This window comes from Elgaria multicarinata, chromosome 12, assembly GCF_023053635.1.
Source record: "Elgaria multicarinata webbii isolate HBS135686 ecotype San Diego chromosome 12, rElgMul1.1.pri, whole genome shotgun sequence".
NCBI lineage: Eukaryota > Metazoa > Chordata > Lepidosauria > Squamata > Anguidae > Elgaria > Elgaria multicarinata.
Genome location: NC_086182.1, coordinates 20,345,572 through 20,360,819, shown reverse-complemented (window position 1 = coordinate 20,360,819; position 15,248 = coordinate 20,345,572). Strand labels below are relative to the sequence as shown.

Sequence of the window (15,248 nt, the reverse complement as noted above, 5' to 3'; positions counted from 1 at the left end):
CAGCCATCTGTCAGGGATGCTTTAGGGTGGATTCCTGCATTGAGCAGGGGGTTGGACTCGATGGCCTTTTAGGCCCCTTCCAACTCTGCTATTCTATGATTCTATGAGAACAAATTGTGAGGAAAAAAGTATCGACTACTTTTTTAAGCCGCCTCCACCAAAACAATGCATAAAGGGCCACTCTGCCATAAGTAAAATATGTATTTAATTTGCAACATACACCAGCCACTTTTTGTGCTCAGTTTGGAACCTGACAAGCAAATGTATGAATTCAGTTGTTGCTTGGCTCCACAGTGCAATCCTACGTGTGTCAGCTCAGAAGTAAGCTAGGGTGACCATATGGAAAGGAGGACAGGGCTCCTGTATCTTTAACAGTTGTATTGAAGAGGGAATTTCAGCAGGTGTCATTTGTATATATGGAGAACCTGGTGAAATTCCCTCTTTTAAATCTACAGTTAGATTCCCTCTTTTAAATCTACAGTTAAAGCTGCAGGTGCCCTGCCCTCTTTTAAATCTGGTCACTCTAGTATAGTTCCTGCACCTTTAACTGTTGTGATGAAGAGGGAATTTCAGCAGGTGTCATTTGTATATATGGAGAACCTGGTGAAATTTCTTCTTCATCTCAACAGTTAAAGCTGCAGGTGCCCTGCCCTCTTTTAAATCTGGTCACCCTAGTATAGTTCCTGCACCTTTCACTGTTGTGATGAAGAGGGAATTTCAGCAGGTTCTCCATATATACACATGACACCTGCTTAAATTCCCTCTTCAATACAACTGTTAAAGATACAGGAGTCCTGTCCTCCTTTTCATATGGTCACCCTAAGTAAGCCCCATTGAGTTCAATGGGCCTTCCTCTCAGGTAAGTGAGTACAGTGTTGCGGCATGAAAATAAAGTCTGCACACGGGGTGGGGGGAGGGGCGTTGCTTTTGTTTGTTTTCTCAATGGCTGAGCCCATGGGAAATCACCCAGACAGACAGTCCATTCAAATATCTTCCTTCATTTACGTTTTAAGTTTACGTGAACGGCGCGCCCCTGAGCACACTGCCTCGCGAGGAAGCCTCCCCACTCCAGGGGTTGGACTTACCCCCGAGTAGACAGGCGGTGGTTTGGGGGTTGCCCTAATGTATGGACGCGTCTAGGAGGCGGGGATGCTGCGCCCGCCTCTTGGGCTGTCCCAGCCGCTCCGGTGCAGCCGCCGCCGCCGCCGCCGCTGCAGGTCTCCTGTGCTGAGCGCCAGGCCGGGCGGAGCCGGAAGCCGGCGAAGGTTGAGCCCGCGGCTGAGCCGAGAAGGGAGGAGGAGGAGGAGGGCGGCGACGGCAGCAGCAGCAGCTCCAGCTCCGTCTTCATGGCGCTGAACCTGAGCCGGAACGGGCCGGCGCTGCAGGAGGCCTACGGCCGGGTCGTGGCCTCCGCGAGCCCCACGGACTGGTGAGGGACCCTCCTCGGCCGGGGCTCCTTTCCCCGGCCTTCGTTCCCTCGCACTGTAGTCGGCTGGGGGCTGGGGTCGGCCGGGTTTCAGTGCCGGGCCGTAGGGGGTGACTCGTGGGGTGTCCGCCGAGGGCTTGAGGGGAGTGAGGGAAGCCCTGTGTGTGGGGCGAGCTAGGTGGGAGGGAGGGCTAGCAGGGTGGGTGGTCTGGCGTGCAGAGAGTTGGGTGTGTATTTGGGCAAAAAAGGGTGTGTGGGAATGAGGCTCGCGTAAGATGCGAGGGGTCTTGGGGAAGAGGGAGGCGACTGCCCGGCCTGGAACAAGATGGGGCTGTGAGAGGCGGCGGTGGCGTTAGCACATGGCGTGGGGCTGGATGAGAGGGAGGGGCTGTGGGTGTGGGGAGAGGCAGGGGCTGGGTGTAGCCGATGCAGATGTACCTGTGTGTGTCAGAGAGAGAAGGGGGTGGGGAGAGAAGGCCATGAATGGCTACTAGTCCTGATGGCTATGTGCTACCTCCAGGAGACAGTAAGCCTATGACGCCCGTTGCTGGGGGACATGGGTGGGAGGGTGCTCTTATACCGTGTCCTGTTTATAGGTTCTGGGTCAACAGCTGCTTGGCCATTGGGTGAACAGAATGCTGGACTAGAAGGATCCTTGGTCTGATCCAGCAGGGCTCTTCTTAGGTGGCTTGACTAAGCTATGGGGTTCTCGGTGGACGTTCATGCGCAGAAGGCAGCTGTGGGAAGCAGCACATGAGTTGGGGTGTAAGACCGGGTTGTGAGGACCCTGGGGAGGCAGCAGCACACGGTGTGGGGCCAGCCCCATGGGCTGGTCGCCATTGGTGTGGGGAGATGCAGGGGGATTGGCTTTAACATGCACAGAAGCAGAGAGAAGAAGGGGGCATGAGGTGGGTGTGTAGTTTGTGTAAGATGTGGGGGTACGTAGGGCATGATCTGGAACATGTGGGGGTAATAAGAGATGTGGGGATTCTGGAGAAATTGCAGCATAGGATGAGGGGCTTGGTAAGGGAGCAGGCTGATCCTAAAGCTGTAGGTGTAGAGAGATGCAGATTTGGTCATTAGTATGCACAGGCCCGTGTGAAAGAGACAGAGATGAGTAAGTGATTTGTGTAAGATTTAAGGGTCTCTGGCAGGATCCGCATATGAGCTTGATATCATCTGACATCTGTCTGGAACCACGTTCCAGTAGGGAGTTCACTGCTGACCCCCCGGATTCCTTTGCTCCTGTTCCTCCTTGCTGTTCCTGCCTGTTTACCTGCCCTCTTCAGGTGTGCAAGCAGTGGCAAGAACACTAGGCATAGAATAGCACACACACACCCCCTTGCCTTGCTTTCTTCTTCTGGCAGTGGTGTAGATTGGATCGAGGAGAAGGAGGCAAGCAAATAAGCAGTGGTGACATTGGCAGCGAAGGCAGGCACTCAAGGGTGGGTGGGTGGGTGGGTGGGTGGGTGGGTGAGGACTTCTTGCCCAAATCCTTCCACCCCCAACCTGGACCCGACACTGCTCTTGGGGTACATTGTGCAAAGGAGGGATCCATGGACAATGCATGGCCTGAAACATTGCCTGAGGTAAAGGAGTCGTTGAAAATTCTGGCAACTGCGTGGCATGGGATGTAGATAGAGAGCAAGAGCATTTGGGGTTCTCTTTGATGTGGAAGGATGTGCGTTGTGTCGACGAAAGCAAAGCCCTTTGAGGCTGCTCAATATTGTCCTGTGGTGGATTGCTAAACTTCCAGAAGTGCGATGCTGGATCAGACCGAGGCTCCGTTTAGTCCAGAACTCTGTTCGCACAGTGGCCAACCAGCTGTCGACCAGGGACCGACAAAGCAGGACATGGTGCAACAGCACCCTCCCACCCATGTTCCCCAGCAGCTGGTGCACACAGGCTTACTGCCTTTTCTAGTTCTGCTCAAAGCTTCAGTGAGGCTTGGTTTGGTTTCTAAAGGACTTTGCACTGTGTTATGATATAAATTGCAGCTCAAGTATAGATTTAGACTGCCTTTGTCATGGATATATAAGCACGCAGTGCCTTGCTGTGTGAGAATTCATCACAAGCAATGTAAATCCAAGCAATGCACACACAAACACAGCCATACACTGTGGCCGGGTTTGGACAACATGCTAATCAATGGTTGTTTTCCATTTTGTTCCTATTACCACCACCACCACCACCCCGGTTGATTAGCATGTCGTCTGAACCCGGCCTCTGTATCTTTTCCACATTTGCTGTGGTGGTGTTAATGGTGGAGGCACACACTGACGAGTTTTGGAGGTGGATTGTTTGGTGCCATGATGAACGTGGAGTTCAGTATCATAGGATGTGAGGAGGTCAGGAGATTTGGACCTAAGGGAAGGTTTGTGGTTCCTTCTCCTAACCTTTACGGCAGGGCTTGAATGCATTTACAGCTCCACAGTAGGAAGAAACTAAGCAGGCATTTACACTTTATCTATTGAATGTCTGCCTGTGTTGCATTTGTTGAAAACATATGACCCCTGCCAGGAAAAAAGTAACAAACTTACGTGGGAGTAGCATGAAACTAGTGGAAAAGATGTTGCGCTGGTTATATATATTTGTGTGTGTATACACATAACCAGTGCAACATCTATTCCTCTAGTCTCATGCTATGCCCATGTAGGGTTGTTACATATATGGAGAGAGAGAGAGTCTGGTTTGCTCAAGGCACAGTCACATAAACTACCCACGCATTGGGGTTCAAGAGTAAGTCTGTAATGAGAAATGCAGCGTATGTTTGGCAACAAGTCATAGATTTGGAGGACCAGAGGAAGGCAACTTCTGGTCCTCCATCTTCCCTCCCCATTGGCTATGCTGGCTGGGGCTGATGGGAGTTGTAAGCCAAAACATCTGGAGAGCCAGAAGTTGCCCACTCCTGGGAACACTTTGGGAATTTTGGCTAGTGAGATGTAGTAACTATGTAGGACTTGAATTTTATAGGATTATTTGTTAACTTTGCATCCCGTGGAGCTGAAGAGGGGAAGTTTGTCAGGAAGGGATAAGACTTGATGAGATAGTAAGGTGTTGCTGTAGTGAAAATTATGTGAGAGGTGGTGATGATTTAGGAATACACATCTGGGAGATCCCTTAAGACATCCAGGGATAATGCCTATTGAGATGGGGTGATAATGAGTCTGTGACTCAATGCAATTATGCAAGTTAAATAAAAGTGGATCTTGTTGCACCTTAAAGATGAATACACTTACTATGGTGTGAGTTTTGGAGGACTAGAGCCCATTTCATCAGATCTAGTTAATGTTATCTTCAGTTGTCAGGAAGTAAAATCGGTTTTATTTTAATCTCATCCTTTGATATATCATTTTCAGGGCTCTGTTTACTTATGAGGGGAACAGCAATGACTTGAGAGTGGCTGGGACTGGAGGTGAGTACATTTTGAAGTGTACTTTATGTGGCCAGGGAATTTTATTTTTGGCTAAATGGATGTTTCTATAGAAGGTTCTATTGTTTCATTCAATAGGATCTAGAATTGTCTGCTTGGCTACCTGTTTCTCATGATCCAAATGCAACTTGTCCCATGACCCAATTAGCCCTTTTGCCTGATATATTGTCCTAGAAGCATCTTCCTTTTCTGCATACACTTTCATTTTCTGCCTGTTGCTGCTTGTTCAGACACATGGAGGATCCTGGGAAGTGCTCAGACCTAGCCCTGTGAAATGGAGCGTGGGAAGCAAAGTGGAAATACACCTCCAGACCGTGAACAGAGAGGAAGCAATACGTTGTATCTTGAGCGTGTTTGCAGGACTAGGTGAAAGTGGAACAGAGAGGTGAATAGTGGGGATGGTCATTTAGAAATTAAATCCTCACCCTCCCCAAGTCTAAAACAGAAAGAGTACAGGAAAAAAGTTAATGACTAGGCAGGATGCTTGATTTAACACTAAATACAGTGTATGAAGAATTCTGTATAAAGTCTCAATTTCAGAGAGCTTAACAAGTACACTTGTTTTTTAGTAGTGTCTGAGGTGGTTTTTTGGGTGGGTTTTAAAAAACACACTTTAAAGTAAAGGTAAGGGAGGATGAATTGGGGTGAGTATTACTGCAGCTTATCATATGTGCAATAATATATTCTTGCATTTACTTGGTAACTGCATTTTTACCACCATATTGGCAATCATTGGCATAAATGTGTAAAATCACATTTTGGTTCCTTATGAAATTATCTCTTCCCAAATATTTATGCATACTGGCATCAATCACGTGTTGTGGTGGATAAGGAAGATTAACTGGTTTGTCACGATGTCTGTTTGGAAAACTGTAGTTTCTAATCAGCCAGCAAACGTTAATCAGAAACCAGGGTCTGAAGTGGAGTTGCAAACTGCAGCCATAACATAGCAACAGGAGTGTTGAATAGAAAGAATGAAATCCAATAAATTGTGGTTTGATGAGCCGACAAAAGCAGACATATACCTTTGTACCATGTTGTGCCTGTAAAATTTGAAGCTCAAACCATGGTTTGAGTTCTAATCTGTGGTTAGGGCAAACTATGGATTAATGAGAAGTCCAAATTGAGCCATAGAATTGTGCCTTTGTTCATCCCTTGATGATTCCACTAAGCAAAATCTGTTTTAGCACAGAGCAGACTCTTACGTTTCTAATAGGTAGAAAGAGAATTCTGGCAGATGCAAGTTCCTCCCTACGGGCTGTTTTATTAATCATAATGCAAAAATGAGAGGTGTTGTTCTTCTCCTTTCGGTGCCTCCTGAAAACATCTTTATTCCAAGAAGCCTTTCTTTAACATGCAGCCTTGGATTTCTGTTTTTGCTTCTTTTAAGTTTTGTTTTAACTGTTTTATTCTGTTTTTATTTTCATTTTACCTTGTACAACGCTCTGAAATTTTTCAATGGGGAGCGGTATATAAATACTCTAAATAAATAAATAAATAAATAAATGAAGGACCCTAGTTCCTGGAAAATTTGATACAAAGCCTGTTGAAAAGGAGAACCTACATGTCGAATATAATTCATCTGGAAACTTTCCTCAAGCTGTAGAAAAAGAGAAGTAGCTGACAAAGCTTGAGTAGCGTTAGTGGTTTTTCTTGGGGAAGATGACCAATGAGGAAGAAATTTCAGCTGTGGCCGGGTCCTGAGGTGTTAGCTTATTCAGTTTTGACTTTTGGGGGCAGTGGTGGAGAGGGGGGGCGAGATGGCTTCTACTTCGGAGAACCAAATTATGTGACTGTCAAAACAAAATACCCTAAAGAGAGTCTTTTATTGTACAAAGAAGTTCCTCAAGTAAAGCTGGTTTCTTTGGTGATGAGAAGAATCATGTTGCGGAAAACTGAGTTTTGATTTGAAGCTGTTGCAAATTAAATTGTAGGCAAAACACAAGGAAAGACTTGCACTCTAAAGTGTGGTGGAAGTTGCTTCAACATGCACTCACTGTATTACAAGTCATTGTTTTCAGAGCAGAGTATGTGTGTTGAAACCATTTTCACCACCCTTAAGAATATCTGTTTTCACTCTGTGCTTCTTTAAGGTTGCAATTCTGTGTGTGCATGCCTGCTTCATGGCAGTAAGTCCCACTGAACATGGCAGGCCTTGCTTCTGAGGATACCTGTTTAGGTTCAGGATGCCATTGTGGAATAGGAATGCTTCACATGTACACCTGGGAGGCTTGCTGGCACGTGCCATCTTTTTTGCAGCAATAATCCCAGTCTCAAGCAAGAGAATTAGGAAATTCTTAAACACGTGTATTAAAGTTCTACTGCAAAAATATAAATGCACATTTATCTTGCGATATAACGGTTAGACATTTTGGTAGGGATGAGAGAACTTGTATATCTGGAAGAAAGGTAAAGAAATTTAATTTGTTTTTAGCTATTTATTGTTTTATACTGTATGCTTTTATCTGTACGCTGCCCTGAGATCTTATTGATATAGGGCGGGATATAAATGTTTTAAATAAGTAAATAATAAAGAAAGAAAGAAATGATTCACTGGTTGCTGTTTTCAACCACAGTTCAATATGTTAAATGCCTGTATCGCCTAAGTGTGTCCATAAGTATTTTCTGGATCCTAGTGTTTGCCGAGTCTCCCTAGTACCTATAGCTGTTAGGCCCTACTTCCTAACTCTGAGTTCCCAAAGCATTTTCTGCAGGAGCATTGAGGGAACTACAAGATCTTGAGCTTGTGCCTTCTTAAGTAATGTGCTTCCTGAATATTTTATGGTGGAGTAATATTTCTAGACGGATGTTTTGACCTCTTTCGCTCGTTCAGTTCACCAGTAGAAGCTATAAGTGTTCCTTTGGCTAGTCTAGGTGTAGAACTTGTTCTTTTGGCATCCCCTATTATAGTAGTTTTATTATTCTGGCAGAAATTCATGAAGGATGGTGACTCTGCTATTCCAATTTTCTCTTCGTTGTTTCTCTACCTGTTTCCAAAGTATGACATAGTTTATAGTCCTTGATTTCTCCAGCACCATCCAGTGAGCTTTGTGGCTGAACAAACAACAGAATCCTTGGTTTGGACATGGGAAACTCATATCTAAACCCAGCATTCTTCCCACTAACGTTACCTCTGAGTGTTGTAGAAAATGAACTGTGTTGATAGGTTTATATAATTCATGGCCAGGTTCCATAACTTTGGAACTAATTCTCTGTATGCAAGTGGGGTTTAGGCTTGTTTTTCTTGAATGGCAGCTCCTTCTCTGCTGTATCGCAACTGCTTTTGAAACTGAGGGTAGTTTCGAAAGCTTCACCGAGGGGAGTTTTGAAAAACATTTGTGAGTTGCATAGGTGTCAACTCTTGTAAGAACAAGAGAGCCAAACATTTCACTGGGCTAACACAGGCCCTGTGTGTCTCCCAACTGTTCAGGCAAATGGAAGGTACCTTTTTGTTCAATGTGCTAACCTAGAGGTGTGCTGCCCTTGTATACTGGTTTAAGTGGACCAAGTTAGTAGGTTGCTTTTATTACCTCTCATTCTTCTTGTCAAACAATGATATATAGATGGTGGCCTGGAGGAGATGGTGGAAGAACTCAATAGTGGGAAAGTGATGTATGCTTTCTGCAAGGTGAAAGATCCCAACTCCGGCTTGCCCAAATATGTGCTCATCAATTGGGTATGTAGGATATGATTCCTTTAACTTCCATAGTCATATGGATGTCACTGCATTTGAAGATAACAATACCTTTTCCCTGGTAACGAAACCCTTTCAAAGTATACTGCCAGTGTTTGAACATTCACGGGGTAGATATAGATCCGTCCTTTGAACTAGAAATTCCTTCCCCATCACACTTATTAGTAGCGCTGTTCAGATGTAATGACAATCCAGAATCTGGCATTATGAGGGAGTGTCTTGGGCTCCTGCACGCTCTCTCCTTTCTTCCCTTACACATGGAGATTAGAACCTTCCAATCCCAGTTCATGCCAGGCTATAGTTCACTGTTTTGTAACAAACTGGGATTGGATGGTACTAATCCCCATGTGGGTAAGGAGGATGGATCACTGTGTGGCCCCGATCAGAAGACACCTTGAACCATAGCTTTAACCAAGGTGGTTAAGCAAGAAAACAGGGGCGTGTTCAGAAGACACCTTAAATCATGGCTTTAACCATGGTGAATAAGGCTTTTTGCCTTTTTCACCGCAGTTAAAGCCATGCTTTAAGATGTGTTCTGAACACGGCCTGGCTTTCTGGCTTAACCACCTTGGTTAAAGTTGTGGTTTAAGGTGTCTTCTGAATGGGGCCATTGTCTGACTCATGATGAAGCCAGTGATACTGGGGTTGTGATCCAGTGTAAGGCAGTTGATTCAGTTTATCTTACTGAATCTTAACATTCTGAGCAAAGGTGTAAAAAAAAATCAAGTATTTTATTATTCGTATTCATTCAGATCACATTCCTAAATATTTTTAGAAAACAAAAAAATATAGATACATTTATTGCCAAACATGGACCGCTCAGGAAACCTCAGTGAAAGAGTAAACACGTGATCATAAACTGACTAGAAGGAAAACAAACTTCCAGAAAGTAGAGCAAAAGTTGTAGGCGGTTAGCTCAGCTTCACCAGTAGCAGTTGGCAGACCTCTTAAGACTTCTTTGGAAGAACTAGATAAACATGAAATGTTAGCTGAGGTCATTCATGTTCTGCTTTTTTGGTTCACTTTTATTGGTAAGTAAAACATGGTTAAAGTAGCTGGGGTGTTTAGATTATTAACGTTAAGATTGGTAGACATCCTTTAGAGCTGGAATAGACAACTTGGTGCCCTCCAGAAACGTTGTACTACAACGTCCATAAGCCTCAAACAGCATGACTTATGGTCAGAAATTACGGGAGCTCTAGTCCAAAACATATGGAGGGCACCAATTTTCTTACCTGCACTTTAGGGCATTTCAGCTTGCGAGAATTTAGTATTTTAAAGCCAATTGTATTTAAAATTCTGTCTTCCCAAACGATCGTCTTTTTGCTACATATTCCAGAGTGCCGTGCATTCTTTTCATACCATTTTTCCTGGCTTAAAGCTTAGGAGCCGGTTCTTGCAATGATAAATGGTTTGCTACAAATAGTTACCACAAACGATTCGTGGGAAAGTGCCGTTGTATTCTGATCTCTTCTGCAACACCATAGGAGGCGTTTCTTCCCCTTCTGTCTTCCCTTTTCCATGTGGAAGTTGGCGACCCCATTTGTTAAAATACATCATAACCCTTGACGCGAGTTTCCCCCGTGTTAAACGCCTGATGTTTTCTCTTGGTAGTTTGGTGAAGGCGTTAATGATTTGAGAAAGGGAGCCTGCGCCAACCATGTCAGCTCTGTGGCAAACTTCTTGAAGGTATTTAATCTTCATTTTATTCTGCATAATCCCTTTTTCTTTCAGCTGAATGCCCTCCCACATAAATGGTTCTGCCGTCTTTTATGAACATCGAGTCCTGTTGGAAGCGCAGTGAAAAATAGATATATTTGTCCTCTTTTCCTGAGTGGTAGCAAGTTTTCTGGGGCAGACGCTTACAGGGTCAGTTTCCTTGTGGGGAGAGAGCAAATAATGCTGTGTAATATCTGTATAGAAATTGAGCAGTGGGGAGTATACAGAGCCCCCGATAATCCATGCCATGCTTGCAACAGCATCTGCCTTCTTCACCAACTCCTATCATCATGGCCAATGATCAGGGATTATGGGAGTTATAGTCCAAAACATCTGTCTGATGCCACAGTACCCGCCCCTGCCTATCAGCTCCGTAAGGCTGTTGCAAAACTCCGGCTTCTCTTTCGGGCTGGATTCCAATCTGCAAATCTGTCTCCTCCTGGCAGGCGGAGCGTGACGTACATTCCACTGACTTCAGTTAGCCGCTAACCAGTCTAAAGCCATTAAGTCAGTCCTGAACGATACCCAGCTGTACAAAAGTGAGCATGCTTGGCAGTCATCCATATCGTTTCTAGACATCACACCCGGCCCGGTTGAGCTGTTCTAACCTTTCCTGCGTTCATATGTTGCTTATTTCCTGGCCCACATCCCAGTCCATCGGGGATGGATTACGATATATGGTTATTGATCTAGGCTAAGAGATTTGCTCAAGCTGCCCAGGGGCAAAGTTTGTAGATTTTTTACATGGGGCAGATGGCTATGGAATACCCTCTTCAGGCAAGTTCACCTTGCTCTATCCTGTTCTCTGCCTGGCTAAGATGTGTCTTTTTGAATGGCTGACTGCCACACCTTTCTGCATTGACTGTTGCTGCCCCCTTTTAGCTGGCTGCTCTTGTTATCTGCTGCTGCTATACCTTTGCTGCTGTTTTTCGTTATTTATATAGCACCACCGGTGGCGCGTGATTCCTTACTAAGAGTATAAGAGGGCAGGTCCCTGCCCTGAGGAGCCTACAATCTAAAATTGGCTGCAGAAGAAACAGAGGAAGGGAGAGGCGGTGGGGAAAACAAGGGCGCAATATGCGGTTCTTTTAGTTGCATGTGCTTAGGCTGAGTTACAGGCTGAGTTAAAGTAGGGCAGCCTTTGCCAACCTGGAGGGCTCTAGATGTTTTCGACTTCATTTCCCAAGGCAGCATGGTCAAGAATTCTGGGAGCTGAGGTTCAAAATATCTGGAGGGTGTCAGGTTGAGGAAGGCTGTAGGGGATGAGAATCATAGAATAGTAGAGTTGGAAGGGGCCCATAAGGCCATTGGGTTCAAACCCAATGCAGGAATCCACCTTAAAGCATCCCTGACAGATGGCTGTCCAGCTGCCACTTGAAGGCCTGTAGTGTGGGAGAGCCCACAACCTCCCTAGGTAACTGGTTCCATTGTTGTACTGCTCTAACAGTCAGGAAGTTTTTCCTGATGTCCAGCTGGAATCTGGCTACCTGTCACTTGAGCCCATAATTCCGTGTCCTGCACTCTGGGAGGATCGAGAAGAGATCCTGGCCTTCCTCTGTGTGACAACCTTTCAAGTATTTGAAGAGTGTTATCATGTTTCCCCTCAATCTTCTCTTCTCCAGGCTAAACATGCCTAGAATCAGGGTTGTGCTGGGTTTTAAGGAGAGATTTGAAGGAAGCAAGAGAGGTAGCACGTGCATGTTCTATTCTTAATTGCCCTTTTAATTGTTAAGCTGCTTCAGGCCATAGTCCTGTCTCTGAGGCTTCTCAGTATTCCCTGCCTTGCTTGGCTGCTGCCCACAGGTCAAAAGGAGCAATGGAGCCAATTTTTGCTTGTCCAACCTCCTTTTTTTAATTAATCCTCTAGATTTATTTATTAAAATATTTGTATCCCACCCTATATCATTGAGATTTCAGGGCGGCATACAGATAAAATCGATTCAAACAGTATAAAACAGTAAATAATTTACATAGCTAAAAATGTATTAAACCATTAACAAACTGATACCAGTAAAAAGAAATTAAAACCAATAAAAACAGATAGAACTATGTGTAGCTTTAGGCTAATTTAGCCCTCAAAGGCTTTGATAAAAAGCCACATTTTAACTTGGCAGCGAAACAAAGCCAGTGTCTGTGCCAGTCGGGCCTCCAAGGGGAGGGCATTCCACAACCAGGGTGCCACAACAGAGAAGGCTCCGTCCCATGTCCCACCATAATGTATGTCTCCCACTGGTGGGGTGCAGAGGAGGGCTCCTCCAACAGATCTCAAATCTCGGGCAAGCATATATAGATGGGCTTCTGAGCCTGTCTAGTGGAATCGAACTTCCAGGGCTTAAGAGGCCACAGGATAGAGTGTATCCTGTCCTGTTCTCTCCCTTCCTATGCGGCAGGGTCTCGCTATTTACTGTTTTACTCTGTACAGCACCATGTACATTGATGGTGCTATATAAATAAATAATAATAATAATAATAACTTGCTTTTGCCACCTTGGAAAGCACCGTCACAGTTCTTTCCATGGTGGCTACGAGGGAAAGTGGGGCACGATCGGATTTCAGGGTCCATGTCCCGGTCATAGGAGTGTGTATGGTTTGGGGAGGGGAATCCAAATAAATAAATAAAAAAATTCCTCTGGTTCCTGGGACACCCTCCCAGAGACCACAGGATTGCACCGAAAAGCAGGATATAATTGATTATAAGAAATAATAAGCATATTCGAGCAGAGATTTGGACCTTCCAAATACTCGTTACCTGCCCTGGCCCAGGTTTTCCTAGCTGTGCAATGTTAGCTGAAATATTGCTGGCCAAGAGACCCCACGTCCTTTGCCCACAATACAATATGCCTAAATATAAGAAATCCGCTTAATTTCGGGAGTTTTGTCAGGTTTTGGTGTTTTGTATGTTTGTTTTTGCAGAGTTTTGGCAAGGATTCCCAGCTGCTGAAAGAGAGGAAGATGGATAGGGATAAGTTGGGAGCTGTGAGGGAATGCTGGAGGCAAAAGATCGCTCCCTGACCACTGCAAAACCCCACCTAAGACTGTCTTTGGTTTGGGAGCTGTAAACAGAAACACCTTTTTTGTGGGTGTCTGTACACCGCCCTGAGATCCCAGTCATGTAGGGTGGCATGCAAATGTTTAATAAATAAATAAATAAATAAGAGAATAATGTAGTTGCATTTATCTGGCTCTCAACTGTGTAGCCCACAATACCAAATTATTATTAATAATATTAATATTTATTTATAAAGCACCATCAATTTTCATGGCGCTGTACAGAATAAAATAAGACAATCTGCCATATGGCTTACAAACACCAAATTCCAAATTATTTCATGTACTGTTGGTCCTCTTATTAAAGTTTCCTTCCGTTCACATTATGCTTTTGAAAAACGAGTTCTGATATGGGGGGGGGGAGGAGTCCTATTTTTAATTCAGATTTCCTTTCCCCCACCTTTTTAAACTTACTGTCACTTTTCTTATACTTGCCCATTCCCTAGGCTGTAATTTGTGGGCTGTTGGTCAATTTAAACTCTGTTTTGTTGCGTCTAGCTGGTTGAGGCCTGCCGCTTTTGCAGGATGCAGAAAAAGAAAAAAGGAGCAGTTTTTAAATACCGCTAGCTGCTAGAATGTGCTGATCCCTCTTTGTTTGTTTTTGAGTCTCTAACTGCTTTTTCCAGTACAATAATTTCTCAGCAGTACCATTGTGTGCACAGCTGCCATAGTTGTTATGGAGTTCACAGGCAGGCAGCAAAGCATCTGACTTCTACTGCTTAGCAGCTCGCGCAAAGCACAGCAACTGTACCTGAATCCTCTCTCTGCCCCTGGACAGTGAGAAGACCAATACTCCTAGGATGGGGAGAGGGCAAAGGCAGTAAGGAGCCAAGCTATTGTCCACCCAATTGGGACATGAGATGAGATGCAAAGTGATGGGGGAACAGATGCAACAGCCCAGGGTTTGGTGGGCAGGGAATGCACCCCCAAAGCAATATTATTTATTTTTACATTTATATCCCACCTTTCTTTCATGGTGGAACTCAAGGTGGTTACATATGGTTCCCGGGTGGTCGCGCCTCCAAACATTGACCAGCCCCAGGCCTGCTTAGCTTCAGCAAGGTGGCTGCTTCATCTATGTTATATGTTTGCGGGGATAGAGTAGCCCCAGTGTAATTGTATTCTATGTAAGCTACCTTGGTGACCCTGTTATATTGAAAGGTCAGGCAGAAAACAAAGTCAACAGATTGTATTTGGCTATGAATAAGAAATCTTCGTGGGATGGTTAAGATGCTGTCCTGTCCTCTTAGCTGTCGTTTCTCTACATCTCTTTTTCCTCCCAGGGTGCTCATGTGACAATAAATGCTCGGGCTGACGAGGATGTGGAACCAGATGCTATCATGGAGAAAGTATCTAAGGCTTCAGGGGCGAACTACAACTTTCACAAAGAAGGCAGCAAGTTCCAGGATTCAGGCCCTCAAGCTCCTGTGGTGAGTTCCCCTGAGCTTTTGGTAGGGCCAGTTTGTGGCAGACGGGACAAGAATCCAGTAGTGAGCTATTTATTTATTATTGCATTTATATCCTGCCTTTTTCCCTCCAAGGAACCCAAGGCGGCATACATAATCCTCCTCCTCTACATTTTTATCCTCACAGCAACAATCCAGTGAGGTAGGTTGAGTTAAGAATCTGTGACTGGCCCAAAGTCACCCAGTGAGCTTCTGTGGCCAAGTGGGGACTAGAACTTGGATCACCTGCTTCCCAGTCCAACACTCTAGCCTCTACGCCACACTGGCTCTGACTAGTTGGGCTACTGGGATCTTTTTTTGTATTTCAGCGAAAATGAATCTGAAGCTGATATTACGGTATGGTAGCTGTAACGTGCAGAATAGACGTACGTTGTTACTTTTGCAAACTAACCCCAGTGGAGTAGAACCTCCAACTTGCAAAATCAGTCCAGGAACAAAGCCCAGGCAATGGCATCCAAAGAG

The 15,248-nt window shown here is 45.0% G+C and overlaps 1 protein-coding gene across 4 annotated transcripts in view; it reads left to right on the top strand.

The window, feature by feature from the left end:
- The first annotated feature begins 1,209 nt into the window (after window positions 1–1,209).
- DBNL (drebrin like) overlaps window positions 1,210–15,248 on the top strand; it is a 33,194-nt gene continuing 19,155 nt past the window's right edge. For 3 of the 4 annotated variants that reach the window (XM_063139231.1, XM_063139230.1, XM_063139229.1), the window contains exons 1-5: window positions 1,210–1,429; window positions 4,786–4,841; window positions 8,423–8,535; window positions 10,168–10,242; window positions 14,604–14,750. In XM_063139231.1, the coding sequence (XP_062995301.1) occupies window positions 1,347–1,429; window positions 4,786–4,841; window positions 8,423–8,535; window positions 10,168–10,242; window positions 14,604–14,750 (474 nt within the window). In that variant the 5' untranslated portion in view covers window positions 1,210–1,346. The remainder of the gene's footprint in view (window positions 1,430–4,785; window positions 4,842–8,422; window positions 8,536–10,167; window positions 10,243–14,603; window positions 14,751–15,248) is intronic. The other variant, XM_063139232.1, reaches the window with a different exon arrangement.